We start from the raw sequence: 14029 nt of genomic DNA, 5'->3' as shown, positions 1-14029 counted from the left end.
ATAACCAAATTTGGATTGGGGTCAGTAGGGAGAGGAAAGAATCACAAATTTGACCATTCACCCTTGAAGAGGGAGTGAGAGGATCACCCTATTAGAGCACAGTGAAATAAAGACACTTACTGGTCCGGTTATTGCTACGTTCTGCAACCGAGGATCTTCCCACTGTGTTTTTTTTATATCTGAAGGATAAAAAATAGGAATGTTCTTCTTTTTCATAAACAAAATTCAATATTACAAAAAACATGTAATTAAAAACCACATTGCACATACTATGATTTATGTAGAAAATTCTTCCATCTGTGTGAGTTCTCTCTTCCCATCCTGGCTGTAATGAAGAATGTATTTCCATTATTTTAGGAAAGAGTTTTATATGTATGAGCAGAAAAATGGTGATGGTTTCAGTTAATTTAATTTGCATATGGTATTCTTAGTAGAAGGCACCAACATCTTAGTAAAATTAATTATCGTTGTTAAAGAACTACTATATTTCTAAATAAAAAATGTTTTAGATAGCCAAGTTAGATTGGTGGCAGTTCTATGAACTTACAGGTAAAGGTCCTAGATCATTAGAAGAATCAAATGATGTCTTTCCTCTCAGATGAGCTGGAATTTTCAATCTTGGATCTTCCTTTTTTTTGGTAGAGTAAATAAAGAAAACAGTATTTTAAAAAAATAATATTTAAAATAATGAAAGTCAGTCTAATTGTTACCATGCTTTCTAATATCAATGGATATTTAAAATATTTTCTTTTAAAAATGCATTTATACTTCATGTGCTTGACTATGGAATAATAGTTTTTCCTTGTAAAATACATCACTTTCAGGCTACAGTTATTAAAAGGAATGACAAGGATCCGTTCTAAGTGAAATCAGTTATTAACTCATAGTTTCTTTCACAGGAACCATTCAGAGCATTTTGCTCCATTCTTTAGAGATTGCATCACTTTGCAGGGCTTTTCCTTAAGGTAAAATTAGTAAAAGAGCAGGAGCTTGACTGGACCTTACATTATTTCTGAGTCCCTAAACATGTTTATCTGTTAAGGTGTTGATTTATTAATAGATACCAAAGGAAGAAAAGGAAGATCTAAAAGTTATTAAAGTCAGTTCAGATTGTTGAAAAATGCAATTCCATTTATTTAGATTAATTTATATGTATTATTCCTTTATTAAACTATATTTTAAATTATTTTCATTTATTTTAAATAATTGATTATTGAACTAAGTATTAATTAAAATCTATTCATCTGCTGCTAATTTTGAGTAACTTTTTCTATTAGTAGTGAGCTGACCACTGAACAACTTTAAGCCTTATCTTAAAATAAAAACACTAGCCCCACAGGATTATTTTTTATACAAAATGAGATAAGAATTCAAAAGTGCTTTGGAAACTATGAAGCCTCAAATAAATGTAAGAGACTATTACTATCTTTCTAAGCATTTATGGCTAGTGAGTAAAAACTAAAAGTAGGAACTAAATGTATCGCCATGACAATCCAAAACAGGATTCAAAATAGAGATAAACATAGCTTGAATAGAAACCACATTATTAAGAATTCAATATATCTTAAAATGAATACTGGTAAACATAAGTTATATTAAGGTACACTTAGAGATTATAAAGAGTTATACATAGAGATTAGAATTATTGCTATTATATGTTTAAATGAGTATTAAAATTACCCAAGTGGTGGTTTTGGTGTTGTGGTCGATAAAGAAAGGCCTCCCATTGGGTGCGCGTCGGACTTCCCAGCCCTTAGGAAGGAATCCGTGCTCAGCTTCAGAAGGTGGGGTCACCTGCTGTGCTGTGTCACTGGGGGTGGGCTGTGGTTGAGGGCACGCAGAAGAGCTCTGGCTTGATGGCAGCTGACTGGTCTCCACGGTGGCCTAGCACAGTAATTAAATAACGTCACTATGTCTTGCAGGGAACTCATGTAGCTGTGGTTAAAAAGATAACTTAACCTGCAAGCAGAGTACAGATTTATAGGACTATAAACATTTGAGCCTCATTTGCAAATGTAGTTATGGCATATAATTCATTTTTCCTCATTATTTTAATCATCTTTTGTCTCTTTGGTGGGAGCTCTGGAGGTTCAGTGCCTAAGGCATTTGACTGCTAACCTGAAGGCTGGCAGTTCAAATCCACCAGCTACTTCTCGGAAGGAAGACTGGGCAATTTCCTTCTGTAGAGATACTGCCTTGGAAACCCAAGGAGAGGTCACTATGAGTCAGGACTGACTCAACGGCAGTGAGTTTGGTGGGATTTTTTTTTTTGTCTTGTTGGCTCATTTTTTTAGTAAAATGTTTTGTTGAACTTTGTACTGATAATAATTTATAATTTTCAGCTAGTTCTCAAGATACTAGGTAATAGTCAAAGTCTATTGTGCATGCATCTGAATGAGAAAGTGAGATCAATGAGTCTGTGCCCTAGCTGCAAGGGAAGCTATAGTGCCTAGAGGAGGAGGTTGTCTTTATACTCATAGAGTGGAGAATTCTCCAGATACAAAGTGGGTTCAAATGCTAGGTAGACAAAATGAATAACAAATATCTGCAACAGAATTGGATAACTGAGATGTAGTATGTTCACATGATAGACTGTTAGAAAGTGTTAAAAGGAATAAACTTGCTCTACATACAGCAACATGGATAGGGTTTCAAAACAATGTTGAGTGCAAAAAGATGGTGACTGTTAGCATAACATCCATGAAAATTTTTAAAATACACAAAGACATAAACAATACTATGCTTTATTTAGTTCTCTATGTAAATACATACAATGGCCTACAGGAATACAAACTCAAGATGGTAGTCACCTGAGGAATAGAATCAAAAGCTTGGCTGAACAGAATTTAGCTATCAGGAGCTCTGGTGGCACAGTGCCTAAGGCATTTGACTGCTAACCAGAAGGCTGGCGGTTCAAACCCACCAGCCACTCCTTGGAAGGAAGGTTGGGCAATCTACTTTCTTAGTAATACCGCCTTGGGAACCCAAGGAGGGGTCACCATGAGTCGGATCCAACTTGACAGCAGTGAGTTTGTTTTTTTTTGTTTTTTTATAATACATTATTTTATTTACTTTATTTAAATACAACACCTAGAAGCAAATAAGATGATTTGTTAATGGTGGTTAACACTGAGTGTTAACAATACAGGTATTTAGTATTTTATTCTCACACTTTTCAGTGTTAAAAAATTTCTCAAAAAGAGAAATAGTAATATGATAAAATACATATTTTGCTAAACATTTAAAAGAAAATATTACAAAAATTACTCACTACTGCCAAGGACAAAGTGTCATCACCACCAATTTTTTTAAATAGAGATTAATCACCAAGATTATCTTTTAGCAAAATAATGACAAACTGCAAAACCACCCAATGGACCAGATCATTTACTTCGTTCTCCTATTCCCACCTGGACTTGTTTTATATAACAACAAGGGATAATTCATGTACAGTGGAGAGCCACAGGAAATGGCAGAAACTAAGCACTAGTCAGAGAAAAAACAACCAGAAGAAGGTAGAAGCATCCACTGTGCATACAAAGCGACATAAGAGTTCCCACAGGAATGTGGAGTGTAAACCCTGTAAGAAAACAAGTCACCAGATCACAGATACCTGTACAGCGGGCTTCGTCCAGGTAGTGGTTCTGGAGTTGTGATCTACATAATATGACCTTCCTCTTTCATCTTGTTTTTCTTCCCAACCTGGTGGTAATCCAGATGAAGTAGGCAAAAGCTAAAGTGAAAAATAATAGGAGAATTTACAATTAACAAGGAAGATGGCTTTTTTAAAAAAGGGCCACATTCCTTCTCTGCTGCTAGCTCTTTTTAAAATAAAAGGTATTTAAATAAAAATTTAAAGTGTATGGAATAAAGCACATAGCATTTCACTTAAAATAAACACTTCTATGTCTGGAGAATTGAACCCATTTCTATGTCTGCAGAATTGAACCCATTTCTATGTCTGGAGAATTCCCCACTCCATGAGTAAAGACAACCTCTTCCTATGGACACTATAGTTTCCCTTGCAGCTAGGGCACAGACTCATTGATCTCACTTCCTCATTCAGATGCACGCCCAATAGACTTTGACTATTACCTAGCATCTTGAGAACTAGCTGAAAAATTATAAATTATTATCAGTACAAAGTTCAACAAAACATTTTACTAGAAAAATGAGCCAAAGAGACCAAAAAAAAAAAAAAAAAACCCCCACCAAACGCACTGCAGTTGAGTTGGTCCTGACTCATAGCAACCCCTCCTTGGGTTTTCAAGGCAGTATCTCTACAGAAGGAGATTGCCCAGTCTTCCTTCCGAGGAAGAAACTCATTGTAGTTACAACAGATAATGATGATGAGAATGATAATAAAAATAAAACATGACAACCACCATACACTTGAGTTAGCATTGATTATGTCATCTAACCCCAACATGAATCTTAATAAGGTAATTGGTATTACTGGCCCATTTTATTAATGAGGAAACTGATGCTTAGAAAACTTAAGTAATTTGCTAACAAATACATTGCTAGTACGGAATGGAGTTGAGCTTTGAACCCAAGTGGTCTAACAATAGAAATTATCACACATATGTGCAGAGTCAAAAGTTACCCTGCCTTGCTCCTCCAAGGGCTGGGAAGATGCTGTTTATTATATTTTATTACAAATGAACAAAGAGAGGTCTGATTATTTACAGGTTTACTTAAAATAGTCCCAGGTTTAGCCTTTCTTGAGTCATTTTTAACCAGATCAGACTCTTCAAGGCTTGGCTTGGTTCCCCAAAGTGTCTTTCAACATAAAACCCATCACCATCAGTGTGTTCACTAGATAGACTGGTTATTAGGTACACTTATTAGATGATGAGCTGTGAGTCCAAAATGACAAAATTAGAAGTTGCCCAGTTTTACAAATGTCCATCAGCTGGTGAAAAGATAAACGAAATGTAGTAGGCTACATTTATACAATGTAGTAACACAAACTACTGTGACATACAGCAAGATGGATGAATCTCAGAAACATCATGCTAAGTGAGGAAGTCATACTAAGAGTATGTACTATATGCTTCCATTTATATGAAATTTCTAGAAAAGACAAAACTGGAGCAACAGAAAGCAGATGAGTTCATGCCTGGAGGTGAAGTTGAAGCAGGGATTGAGTGCAAAGGGAATTGAGGGAACTCTTTGGGGTGTTGGAAGAATTTCTAAACTTGATTGTGGTAAGAGTTGTGTAACTGTATGAATTTAATAAAACTCATTGAATTGTGCACTTGAAAACTGATGAATTTGTAAATAATACCTCAAGAAAACTGTAAAGTAAAAAGTCAATGTATTAAAAAAAAAGTTAATGTATTGAGAAGCAAAGGCATGGATATAGTTTTTTAATTACATAAAATATAAATCATCATCTAGCACACTTAAAATTGTGCCCTGGATCAATGACTGTCAGTTGATCAGAAACTAGTATTTGCATTGTATGGGGGTCCATTACAAGGTACAGTGGAAGAAATATCATGGAGTTCTGCTTCCATAGGCTCCAATCTAATGATTAGGTCAGATAAGTGACAATAAGCCAAGAGTAAGGCTGGTGAAAGCAGTCTTTCTGTGCCATCTACCCGTTTGTTAATGGTCAATATTGACTGGGTGTTTTGGTTACCTTGTGCTGCTCCAAGAGATAATACCACAAATGGGTGGTTTTAACAAACAGGAGTTTATTCTCTTAAAATTCTGGAGGCTAGAAGTCCGAGTTCAAAGTGCCAGCTCTAAGGGCTGGGTGAAAGCCCCTCAACCCTGGGCTTCAGCTCTGCCTCTTGCTCTCAGCCCACTGGAGCCAGAGGTGTCTCTTAATTCAGGCAGTTGCTGGCTGCTGAGGCTGACAAACCCAAGGCTGACAAATATAATGGCACAGTCCCAGTATTACCACACAACATGGCAGAACCACTAGTTCAAGTCCAGAGACAGTCCCAAGATCAGCAGGAAACATGGCAGGCTATTAAATGAAGAGTTGGCTATGTGCAAGATTCAAGTGTGCCAAAAGCCACAGATCAGTCCCAAAGCTTCTCCTTATATAATGAAGCAGACCACATCCTTAAAGCAGCTAGTCAGCTGCTCATAGCAGATTCCACCATGGAGCTGCTTACCAATCTCACCATCCAGCTGCCGAGCCACTCAAAACCAGGCCCAGACAAGTTGACACATAACCTTAACTATCACACTGGATCAAATGATTGCACAGGTGGGCAAACTCTTCCTCCCTCAGTTCAGGATCTGTGTCCTTCTCACAGTACAGGGCCATCTTCTTGGACAGACAAGCTACTCTTGGGTTGAAGACTTTTGAAACTCTGCACTCCTATGCTAGAAGTTTCATAAAGGCAAAATCTTAACCTACTTTTCAAAATTAATATATAGACTGCCATTAAAAAGTATGAATAGTTAGTAAAAAGAATGAGGCGGCCATTCCAAATGGGGAAATGGAATGTTCACAGATCTAGAAGTGGGAGAATAACAGAACATGGAAGCAGCTTGTTTGGAAGAAAAGGCACAGAAAGGAATGAATGAGGCAAGAAGTTTCTGTGTGCTGGGAATCTGGCATTTTTAATTTGGTTTAAAAAACAAGTGGGAGTCATGAAAGGGAGAGACAAGCTCAAAAGTAAGAGCTGAGGCAAGAAGATGATAGAGGTTAGATATCAAAATAGAGTCTAGGATAATAGTCATAGACTATAATAGGTATGAAGTACTTAGAAGTCCAAGCTCCAATCAAAGCTGTCGCTGAGAACACACTGAGGAGAAAGCAGAAGGCCTCAGTAGACTTGCAGATGTGAGCCTAAAGGGAAGAAAGAAACTGGGGACTGATATACTCTGACCTGACCACTCAGCCTGCCAATATCAGGCCATACCTAACTGTTGTTGTTGTTCTTGTTATGTGCCGTAGAATCGAACCCGACTCATAACCATCCCTCCTTGGGTTTCCGAGGCAGTACCACTACAGAAGGAGATTGCCCAACCTTCCTTGCAAGGAGTGGCTGGTGGGTTTGAACACACAGCCTCTGATTAGCAGTCAAGTGCCTTAGGCACTACACTACCAGAGCTCCTATACCTAACTAAGTGACTGAATTCTGACTTGGATGCATCATGTGCAGAACAGAAGTGGCTGCTAGATGCCATGAGCAAAGCTGGATGCCATGTTCCACGTACAAAGCAGAGGCAGCTGGAAACCACTGTCCCAAACTGTATGCTGTATGCAGCAGCCCACCTCCAGCAAGCAGAGTATTAACAACTGCCAAGCCCATATATTACTCAGAGACTTTCTTATATGGGAGAGACAGTTCACCATGTTTAGTCTTTAAAGGTCCTACCCCACACCTCCCCACCCGAAATCTCATCTACCAGAGAGAGCCTAGATTCTATGCTGGATTGGGGTTCCTGCTTGGCAGTCCAGTTTCCTACATGTTGCTGTTGTTATGTGCCCTCGAGTCAGCCCCAACTCATAGCGACCCCTCCCTGGGTTTCCGAGGCGGTATCACTACGGACATAGATTGCCCCCTTCCAAGAAAAGATGCCAAGTTTACATTTTTATCAATAATTGAAGGGAGAGGATAAATTTACCACAGGAAGTGTAGGCTGTTCCTCAAATATATAGGCTTGTAAGCTGCCTCTTCTGCTGGAATGATCCTAGTAAAAACAAATAAATGATAATAACTTTAGGTTTTGATTTGTCTTCAGGTGGCAGATAAGGTAGTGGGGTAGTATGATGGGACAAAAGAAAGGAAGCTTTTTAAGAACTGTTGAAACACTGCATATGGAGGCACTTAGCCACTCTCAATACACGCTGATGTCTCCCAGCTTGCAGCTTATGCTTTTCCTCAAGCTCTAGACTAACCCTTGGACACTTTCTCTTGGATGTCTAACAAATATTCCTTCAACATATCTAAAACTGGATTCAATTTCCTCCCATATACACCCATTCAACCCTGTCCTGTATTCTTCTTTTCAATGGGTGACACTTGCAACAGCAGCTGACCAAATCAGGTATCAGGAAGTCACCCAACCCTTCCTCTCCTTCCTGTCCTGCCACTCAGTCAACCACCATTATCTTTCTCTACTACCTCTCAGTACATCTCTCCTTCCCCAAAGGTGCTGCTTTAGTTCAAGTCTTTGTCACCTTGATCATTACTGCAACAACATGCTAATAGTTTCCTCTCCTTCAAGTCTTATTCAAGCCTATTCTCCACACTGCTTGGGGTAGCCAGAGAGCTTTCTAAAATGCAGATTTAATCATGTCATTCTCTAGCTCAAAGCTCTTTAGTGACTTCTTACAGTCATTAGTATAAAACTTGTACCAGAGAATACAACAGCTTCATGGGCTTCAAGACCTGGCTCTCCCTGACCACTCTAGCCACCTTCCACATCGCTATTCTCTGGACCAGGGTTTCCAACAGGTTCATACAGGTCCAACCCCCTGCAGATAATTTGCATTTCCACCCCAGAGGTATAGAATCAGAACCCAGAACCTACATTTTAACAAGAGCTTGGGGGGGGGGGATCTATAAGAATCACCCCGGGATCTTGTTAAAATGTAGATTTTATAATTTAAAAAACAAACAAACAAAAAAACCACCAAAAAGAAAGGAATATAATCCTATGTGATTGGTCATCAGCAAGTCAATACAGCTTATTCTTTAAGTCTTTTGACTGACCTTTCACATTCCCCTGCCAAAAATGAAGACAAAATAAATAGAAAACAGAATAGAAAATGGAAGAGAAAATAAGGAGGCAGGTAGGCAGGTGGGCAGGCAAATCTTCTCTTGGATACTGTCTTGAGCATAAGTTGGCAAACTTTTTTGTAAAAGTCCAGATAGTAAATATTTTAGGCTTTGTGGGTTACATGGTCTCCGTCTTAACTATTCAACTCTGTCCTCGTAGTGTGAAAGCAGATACATACACTATGGAAATAAGTGGGCAGGGCTGTATTGCAATGAAAGTTTATTTACAATGACAAGCAGCAGCTAATTGGGCCAGAAGGTAGTAGTGTGCCAACCCTTGCAGTAGAAAGTTCCATGCAGTCAGGGGATTTTGTCTGTTTTATTTACTGATGGGTCAGTCCCCAGAAACTAGTATATTACCCAAACTCACTTCCATCCAGTCAATTCCAACTCATAGCATCCTCCACTAGGTTTCCAAGGCTATAAATTTTTACAGAAGCAGACTGCCTCATCTTTCTTCTGCAGAGCAGCTGATGGGTTTGAACTGCTAACCTTGTGGTTAGCATCCAAATGCTTTTACCACGACACCACCAGAGCTCCTTAACTAGTAATATAGTACCTGGCATATAGTCAGCCCTCAGTAAATATTTGCTAAATGAATGAAAGGCAGGGGAACTCTAACTGTAAATGACCATAGCCTCCTCAGAGAATAATCGTTGCCTTCCACTGGAATATTCCCCTTGATGCTACAGACTAGAGAGCTAGCCACAGAGACCTCATCATGGCATTATATGTTATGAGTACTTGTTTTTGAACCCACGGGCAACAAGTTTTATAGTTGTTGCTGGGGTGTGAATATCCTCTCTCTCCTTGTTCACTCAATATGTGTCATATATGTGTGTTGGTGACATCTGTGATATAATGTTAAAACCACATTATAATTGAGAAAGAGGAAAGCGGCCCCTGCAATCTGGTAGCTGGTCAGGCACCCACAGCAAGGTCTTGGTGTTTTCCTATCGAACATAAACAATTTCAAAGATTATTTCAAACATCAGACAAGGTCACTCTAAGACCATGACAGACCAAGACAAGAATAAGAGCATTCCATAATCGTGTCTGAACCCAGACAAAACATGGACATTTTCAAGCCACAAAATTCCAAACATCTCCCTATCCTGCCTAGTGTGAGTCACTGCCACTTCTTTACCAGTTACATCTTTAGCACAGCTACAGCCAAGATATATTGAGATACCCAATCAAAGACTCAGCCCTGCTTCCTGACAGCATCCTATCCAAAGCAAATCCTGGTTTCCTTAAACTTTCCTCAAAATCACCTAAGATAAAACCCTTTAATAAGTCTTTCCTAACACCCTCTTCCTGAGACATACCCCATTTCCTGTGTGTAAGTGCCGAAATGAGTAACAAATCCAATTTGCTCATCACAAATGTGTTCCTGGTGGTCACTGGCTGGAGAGCAGTTAGAGCCTACTCATCGTTTGGATTATCCATGACTTTACTCCATACCACTAGTGGGGATACTTGAGAAATATCAGTGACAATGCTGTAAGGTCCTAAAGTCCCTAACACATTATTACATGCCATTTAAGACAAAATTTTATGTAAAAGTCATCCTTTTCGAGTGGAATAATATGTATAATATAAAATCCTAAAGCCACAGCAAAATATGAGAGCATCTTACTGAGCTGGATACTGGCTGGCTGGTGGCTGAATTTCCACAAGTAGAGAGTCTGGCATTCAATTCTTCTGCAAGATGAGTCTGCACATCCAAGTTATTTGATGATGGAGGTGATGGGAAAGCCTGATTGCTATACATGGTGTCTTCATCTTCTCTGATAATTTCCCAATTCTAAAACAAGCAGCATAAGTATAAGCCACAAGTTCTGTAATCTATTGCAATAACATAAATATGTCAATGAGAACAAAATCTTTTTTTAATACCTCAGGAGACTCTCGGTTGTCAACACTTTCTGTTTCCTCAGATATTTGCCGCCTGGTGGTAAATGCACGTTGTGCTTGCAGTTGAATGTTACCATTCTCAACATCTGTTAGGTTGTCCCTATGTTAGAAATATAAAAGCCATCAACCATGTCTTCAGATAGTTAACAAAGGTTCTGTCAGATCATTTAAAAAATGTCTGTATTAGATCAGCATTTATTGTTTTTAGCTAAAGTCTATTGCAACATGTTGTTTTGTTGTTATGTGCTGTTGAGTTGGACCTGATTCATAGCGACCCCTCCCTAGGTTTCCGAGACAGTATCACATAGATATCAACGTAGACAGACTATTAAATAGTGAGCACAGTGGAACAGTGAGACTATTCTATGGAATTAAAGTAAGTTTTTATGAAAATGATGAACGTATCTGACTCTGACATTTTAGTTCATCACTATGTCTACAATACTGCCTGGCAGACAGGAAGACTCAAAATGATACTCATATGAATGACTATCACAGTTTCATAAATAATTTCATTATATTATTACTTCACCATGTTACGACAGGAGTAAATCTAAAGTAGCTCTAGGCAGTTCATAAAAGAGAAGCTTTAAGAGTTATAAGTACATCTTCATGACTCAAACAGTAATGTTTTCTAGAATTAATCTTAAGCCGATATAGAGGGCAGATGGAAAGACTGGTAAGGATTCTATAATTAAAAGCTTAATAGTTTAGAGACTAAATGGCATCTCTTTTTGATAGTATATAGTCATGAGCCTGGTCTGAAAAAGGATGACAACAAAGGCTTATTTGAGTTTAGGAAAAAAAATCAATAAATCAGACTGAACACCCTTACATTGATCATTTATTAGTTATATTATCCTAGCTAGAAACATTTGCATTTAATAAAATTTTGTTCAAATATTTAATAACATTAATAATTTATTCAATGCCATATAAGCCCATGATGGTCAGAAAACCAGTTTTTACTGTCCTGGAGAAAACACAATTTTGGCAAATTGTTCTAAGGCAATGTGCCAGGGATTTTTCCCTACATACATAATTTTGGCTAGATGAATACAATATCAGCCATAATGCAGAGAAGCGTGATTCTGCTCAAGTCAGGCTTGCCATAATGATGAGGCATGCAAAAGGACAATTTTGCAGAATTTTCAGAGGGTCTTCAGTTTTGCAGTCTGCATGTCATTCTGCAGAGACCAGTGCCTCCGTGCTGTAAACAGTCACCTGGTGGTAAATGTATATTGTGCTTGCAGTTGAATGCTACCATTCTCAGCATCTGTTAGGTTGTCCCTATGTTAGAAGCATAACTAATTTGCTTGTAAAGATTTGAGAACAACAACAGAAAAATCTGTTGAAGTGCCTGGGCTATGTCAGGCACAAAATATCAAAGCCAGAAAGTAGAAAGTTACCAAATAAGAAACATTGTAAGTCTGTGTCAAAAAGTAGAAGACAGAAGGAGGAGGGAAAGGGACTTTGATAATAAATATAAATAATTGGAGAATTTGTAAATGGAGTTAAAATCTGGTAATAGGAGAAAATGTCATTGAGAAGACACAAGTTAGAACATGTTGAAGGTCCTTGATGTATGGAAGTCCTTGATGTGTGTGTGACTGTATGTATGTATAATGCATGTGTGCAAGTGTGTATATGTGTATGCAAGTATATGTATCTTAACCATATGGGTATTTAATGTAAGACTCATATTATCGAGTCCTGTATATTTTAAAATTAATTTATATTTTAAAAACAGTATATGACAGAAATTAATATTTTAATAATAAACTGTACAAAACAGTATTTTCTAAATTAGTCTAAAAAGCAAAATGTAACTTTTGTGGCTACACAATAATTAAAAGCATGTTTATAAATTATTTATTTATAAACAATTTATTATACATTAAGACTCGACGGCACATAACAATAACAACAAGAAGCAATTAAAAGGGTAGTATCTGTGATTCAAATAATTTAGTATATTATCATTAAAAAAAAAAAAAAAACTGAGCTGAGGCAGAATTTTTAAGTCTGTGTCAGGTAAAAATCCTGGTATTCTTACAGGTTATAGCTTCCTAAACTATTATGAATCCATTAGAGCCATGACTTTTAAAATAATTAGTAGTCCAAATGTATTCAGACTACAAACGTGAAAGGGATCAGCACATACTGATGGGTTGGTCTTTTCCACTGTGTTCTTCTAGATTCATGGTTTACGTAGTAGGTCCTTCCAAGGACATCCTGCCTCTCTTCCCATCCTGGAGGGAGAGGAGAAGGTTCTTGTTGCTGCTGCAAATGGCAAGCAGCATCTGGTTGGTCCAAAACAACCCAGCCAGGCTGAAAAACAGAAAGGTAACAATTAAGAACTTACACTTGATTGTTGGCTTATTGTTGGCTTATTTTTCCTTAATTGTGGTAAAATATGTACCATCAAAATTTGCTTTTTCAATCAGTCTTAAGTGACATTAATCACATTTACCATCCTGCATGGGTGATTATTTAACCTTATAAATTAAGCTCAAGAAAATTAAAAATGAGATTGTTAATGTTAGTACCAATTCTAAAAAGTATGCATAGATGAAATTAGGGCATCATCAACTTTTTAAGACCAAAATATAATCAAGATTTTTTTAACCAAATGATAACCATTTAAATTCTGCTTGAACTTTTCAAAACATTTTTTTTTTACCGTATCTAATAATAGTAACAGGAGCTCTGGTAGCATAGTGCCTAAGGCACTCAACTGCTAACCAGAAGGCTGGCAGTTCAAATCCACCAGCCACTCCTCGGAAGGAACAAATCCACCAGCCACTCCTCGGAAGGAAGGTTGGGCAATCTACTTCCACAGTGATACCGCCTTGGAAACCGAAGGAGGGGTTGCTATGAGTCGGGGCTGACTCCACAGCATATAACAACAACAATAATAACAAAAGAATAAAAACACCTAAATAAGGCAAACAAGCAATGATATAAGGTGGGAAAGCCCTGAGAAACTGAGAAGCATAGTTTAAACTATTATAACCTTAGTCTAGGCTCTAAGTTATAAGCAACTGAACAAAGGGCAGGGATCATGTCTCATTGGTTGGTCATTGTCTCTCCCACAGAGAAAACCTAGGGTGGAAATTCAATACCTATCTGAGATCTGACAAAAAACAATTAGATGAAGGTCAAATATGTAGAAGCAAAATAAGGAAGGGCAAGTGATTTAGAAATTAATAATTTTAAAATAATAGTGAACTCCCTAGTGATTGAGAAGTTGTTATGATTCACTTGTGGAACTGTTCTCTTTCTCTTCTGGTCCAAGAAAAGGCACAGTGGTAAAGTCATGAAACAGCCAAAGGAAGAAAGTTTTTTTTTTTTTTTTT

General features: G+C 37.7%; 1 protein-coding gene across 1 annotated transcript in view; it reads right to left on the bottom strand.

Annotated features, from left to right (window-relative positions):
• The window catches only part of NEDD4 (NEDD4 E3 ubiquitin protein ligase), a 142064-nt gene that overhangs the window by 21802 nt on the left and 106233 nt on the right, over nucleotides 1-14029 (bottom strand). The window contains exons 8-16 of the mRNA XM_007935141.2: nucleotides 12835-13001; nucleotides 10653-10770; nucleotides 10393-10560; nucleotides 7597-7662; nucleotides 3614-3733; nucleotides 1681-1884; nucleotides 548-628; nucleotides 271-325; nucleotides 121-179 (exon numbers count right to left, since the gene is read on the bottom strand). Coding sequence (XP_007933332.2) covers nucleotides 121-179; nucleotides 271-325; nucleotides 548-628; nucleotides 1681-1884; nucleotides 3614-3733; nucleotides 7597-7662; nucleotides 10393-10560; nucleotides 10653-10770; nucleotides 12835-13001 — 1038 coding nt within the window. The remainder of the gene's footprint in view (nucleotides 1-120; nucleotides 180-270; nucleotides 326-547; nucleotides 629-1680; nucleotides 1885-3613; nucleotides 3734-7596; nucleotides 7663-10392; nucleotides 10561-10652; nucleotides 10771-12834; nucleotides 13002-14029) is intronic.

Source organism: Orycteropus afer, unplaced genomic scaffold, assembly GCF_000298275.1.
Source record: "Orycteropus afer afer isolate SDZICR_OR568_19922 unplaced genomic scaffold, OryAfe1.0 scaffold00026, whole genome shotgun sequence".
Lineage (NCBI taxonomy): Eukaryota > Metazoa > Chordata > Mammalia > Tubulidentata > Orycteropodidae > Orycteropus > Orycteropus afer.
The sequence above is the reverse complement of the archived record's forward strand: the minus strand, read 5'-3'. Positions and strand labels throughout refer to the sequence as shown.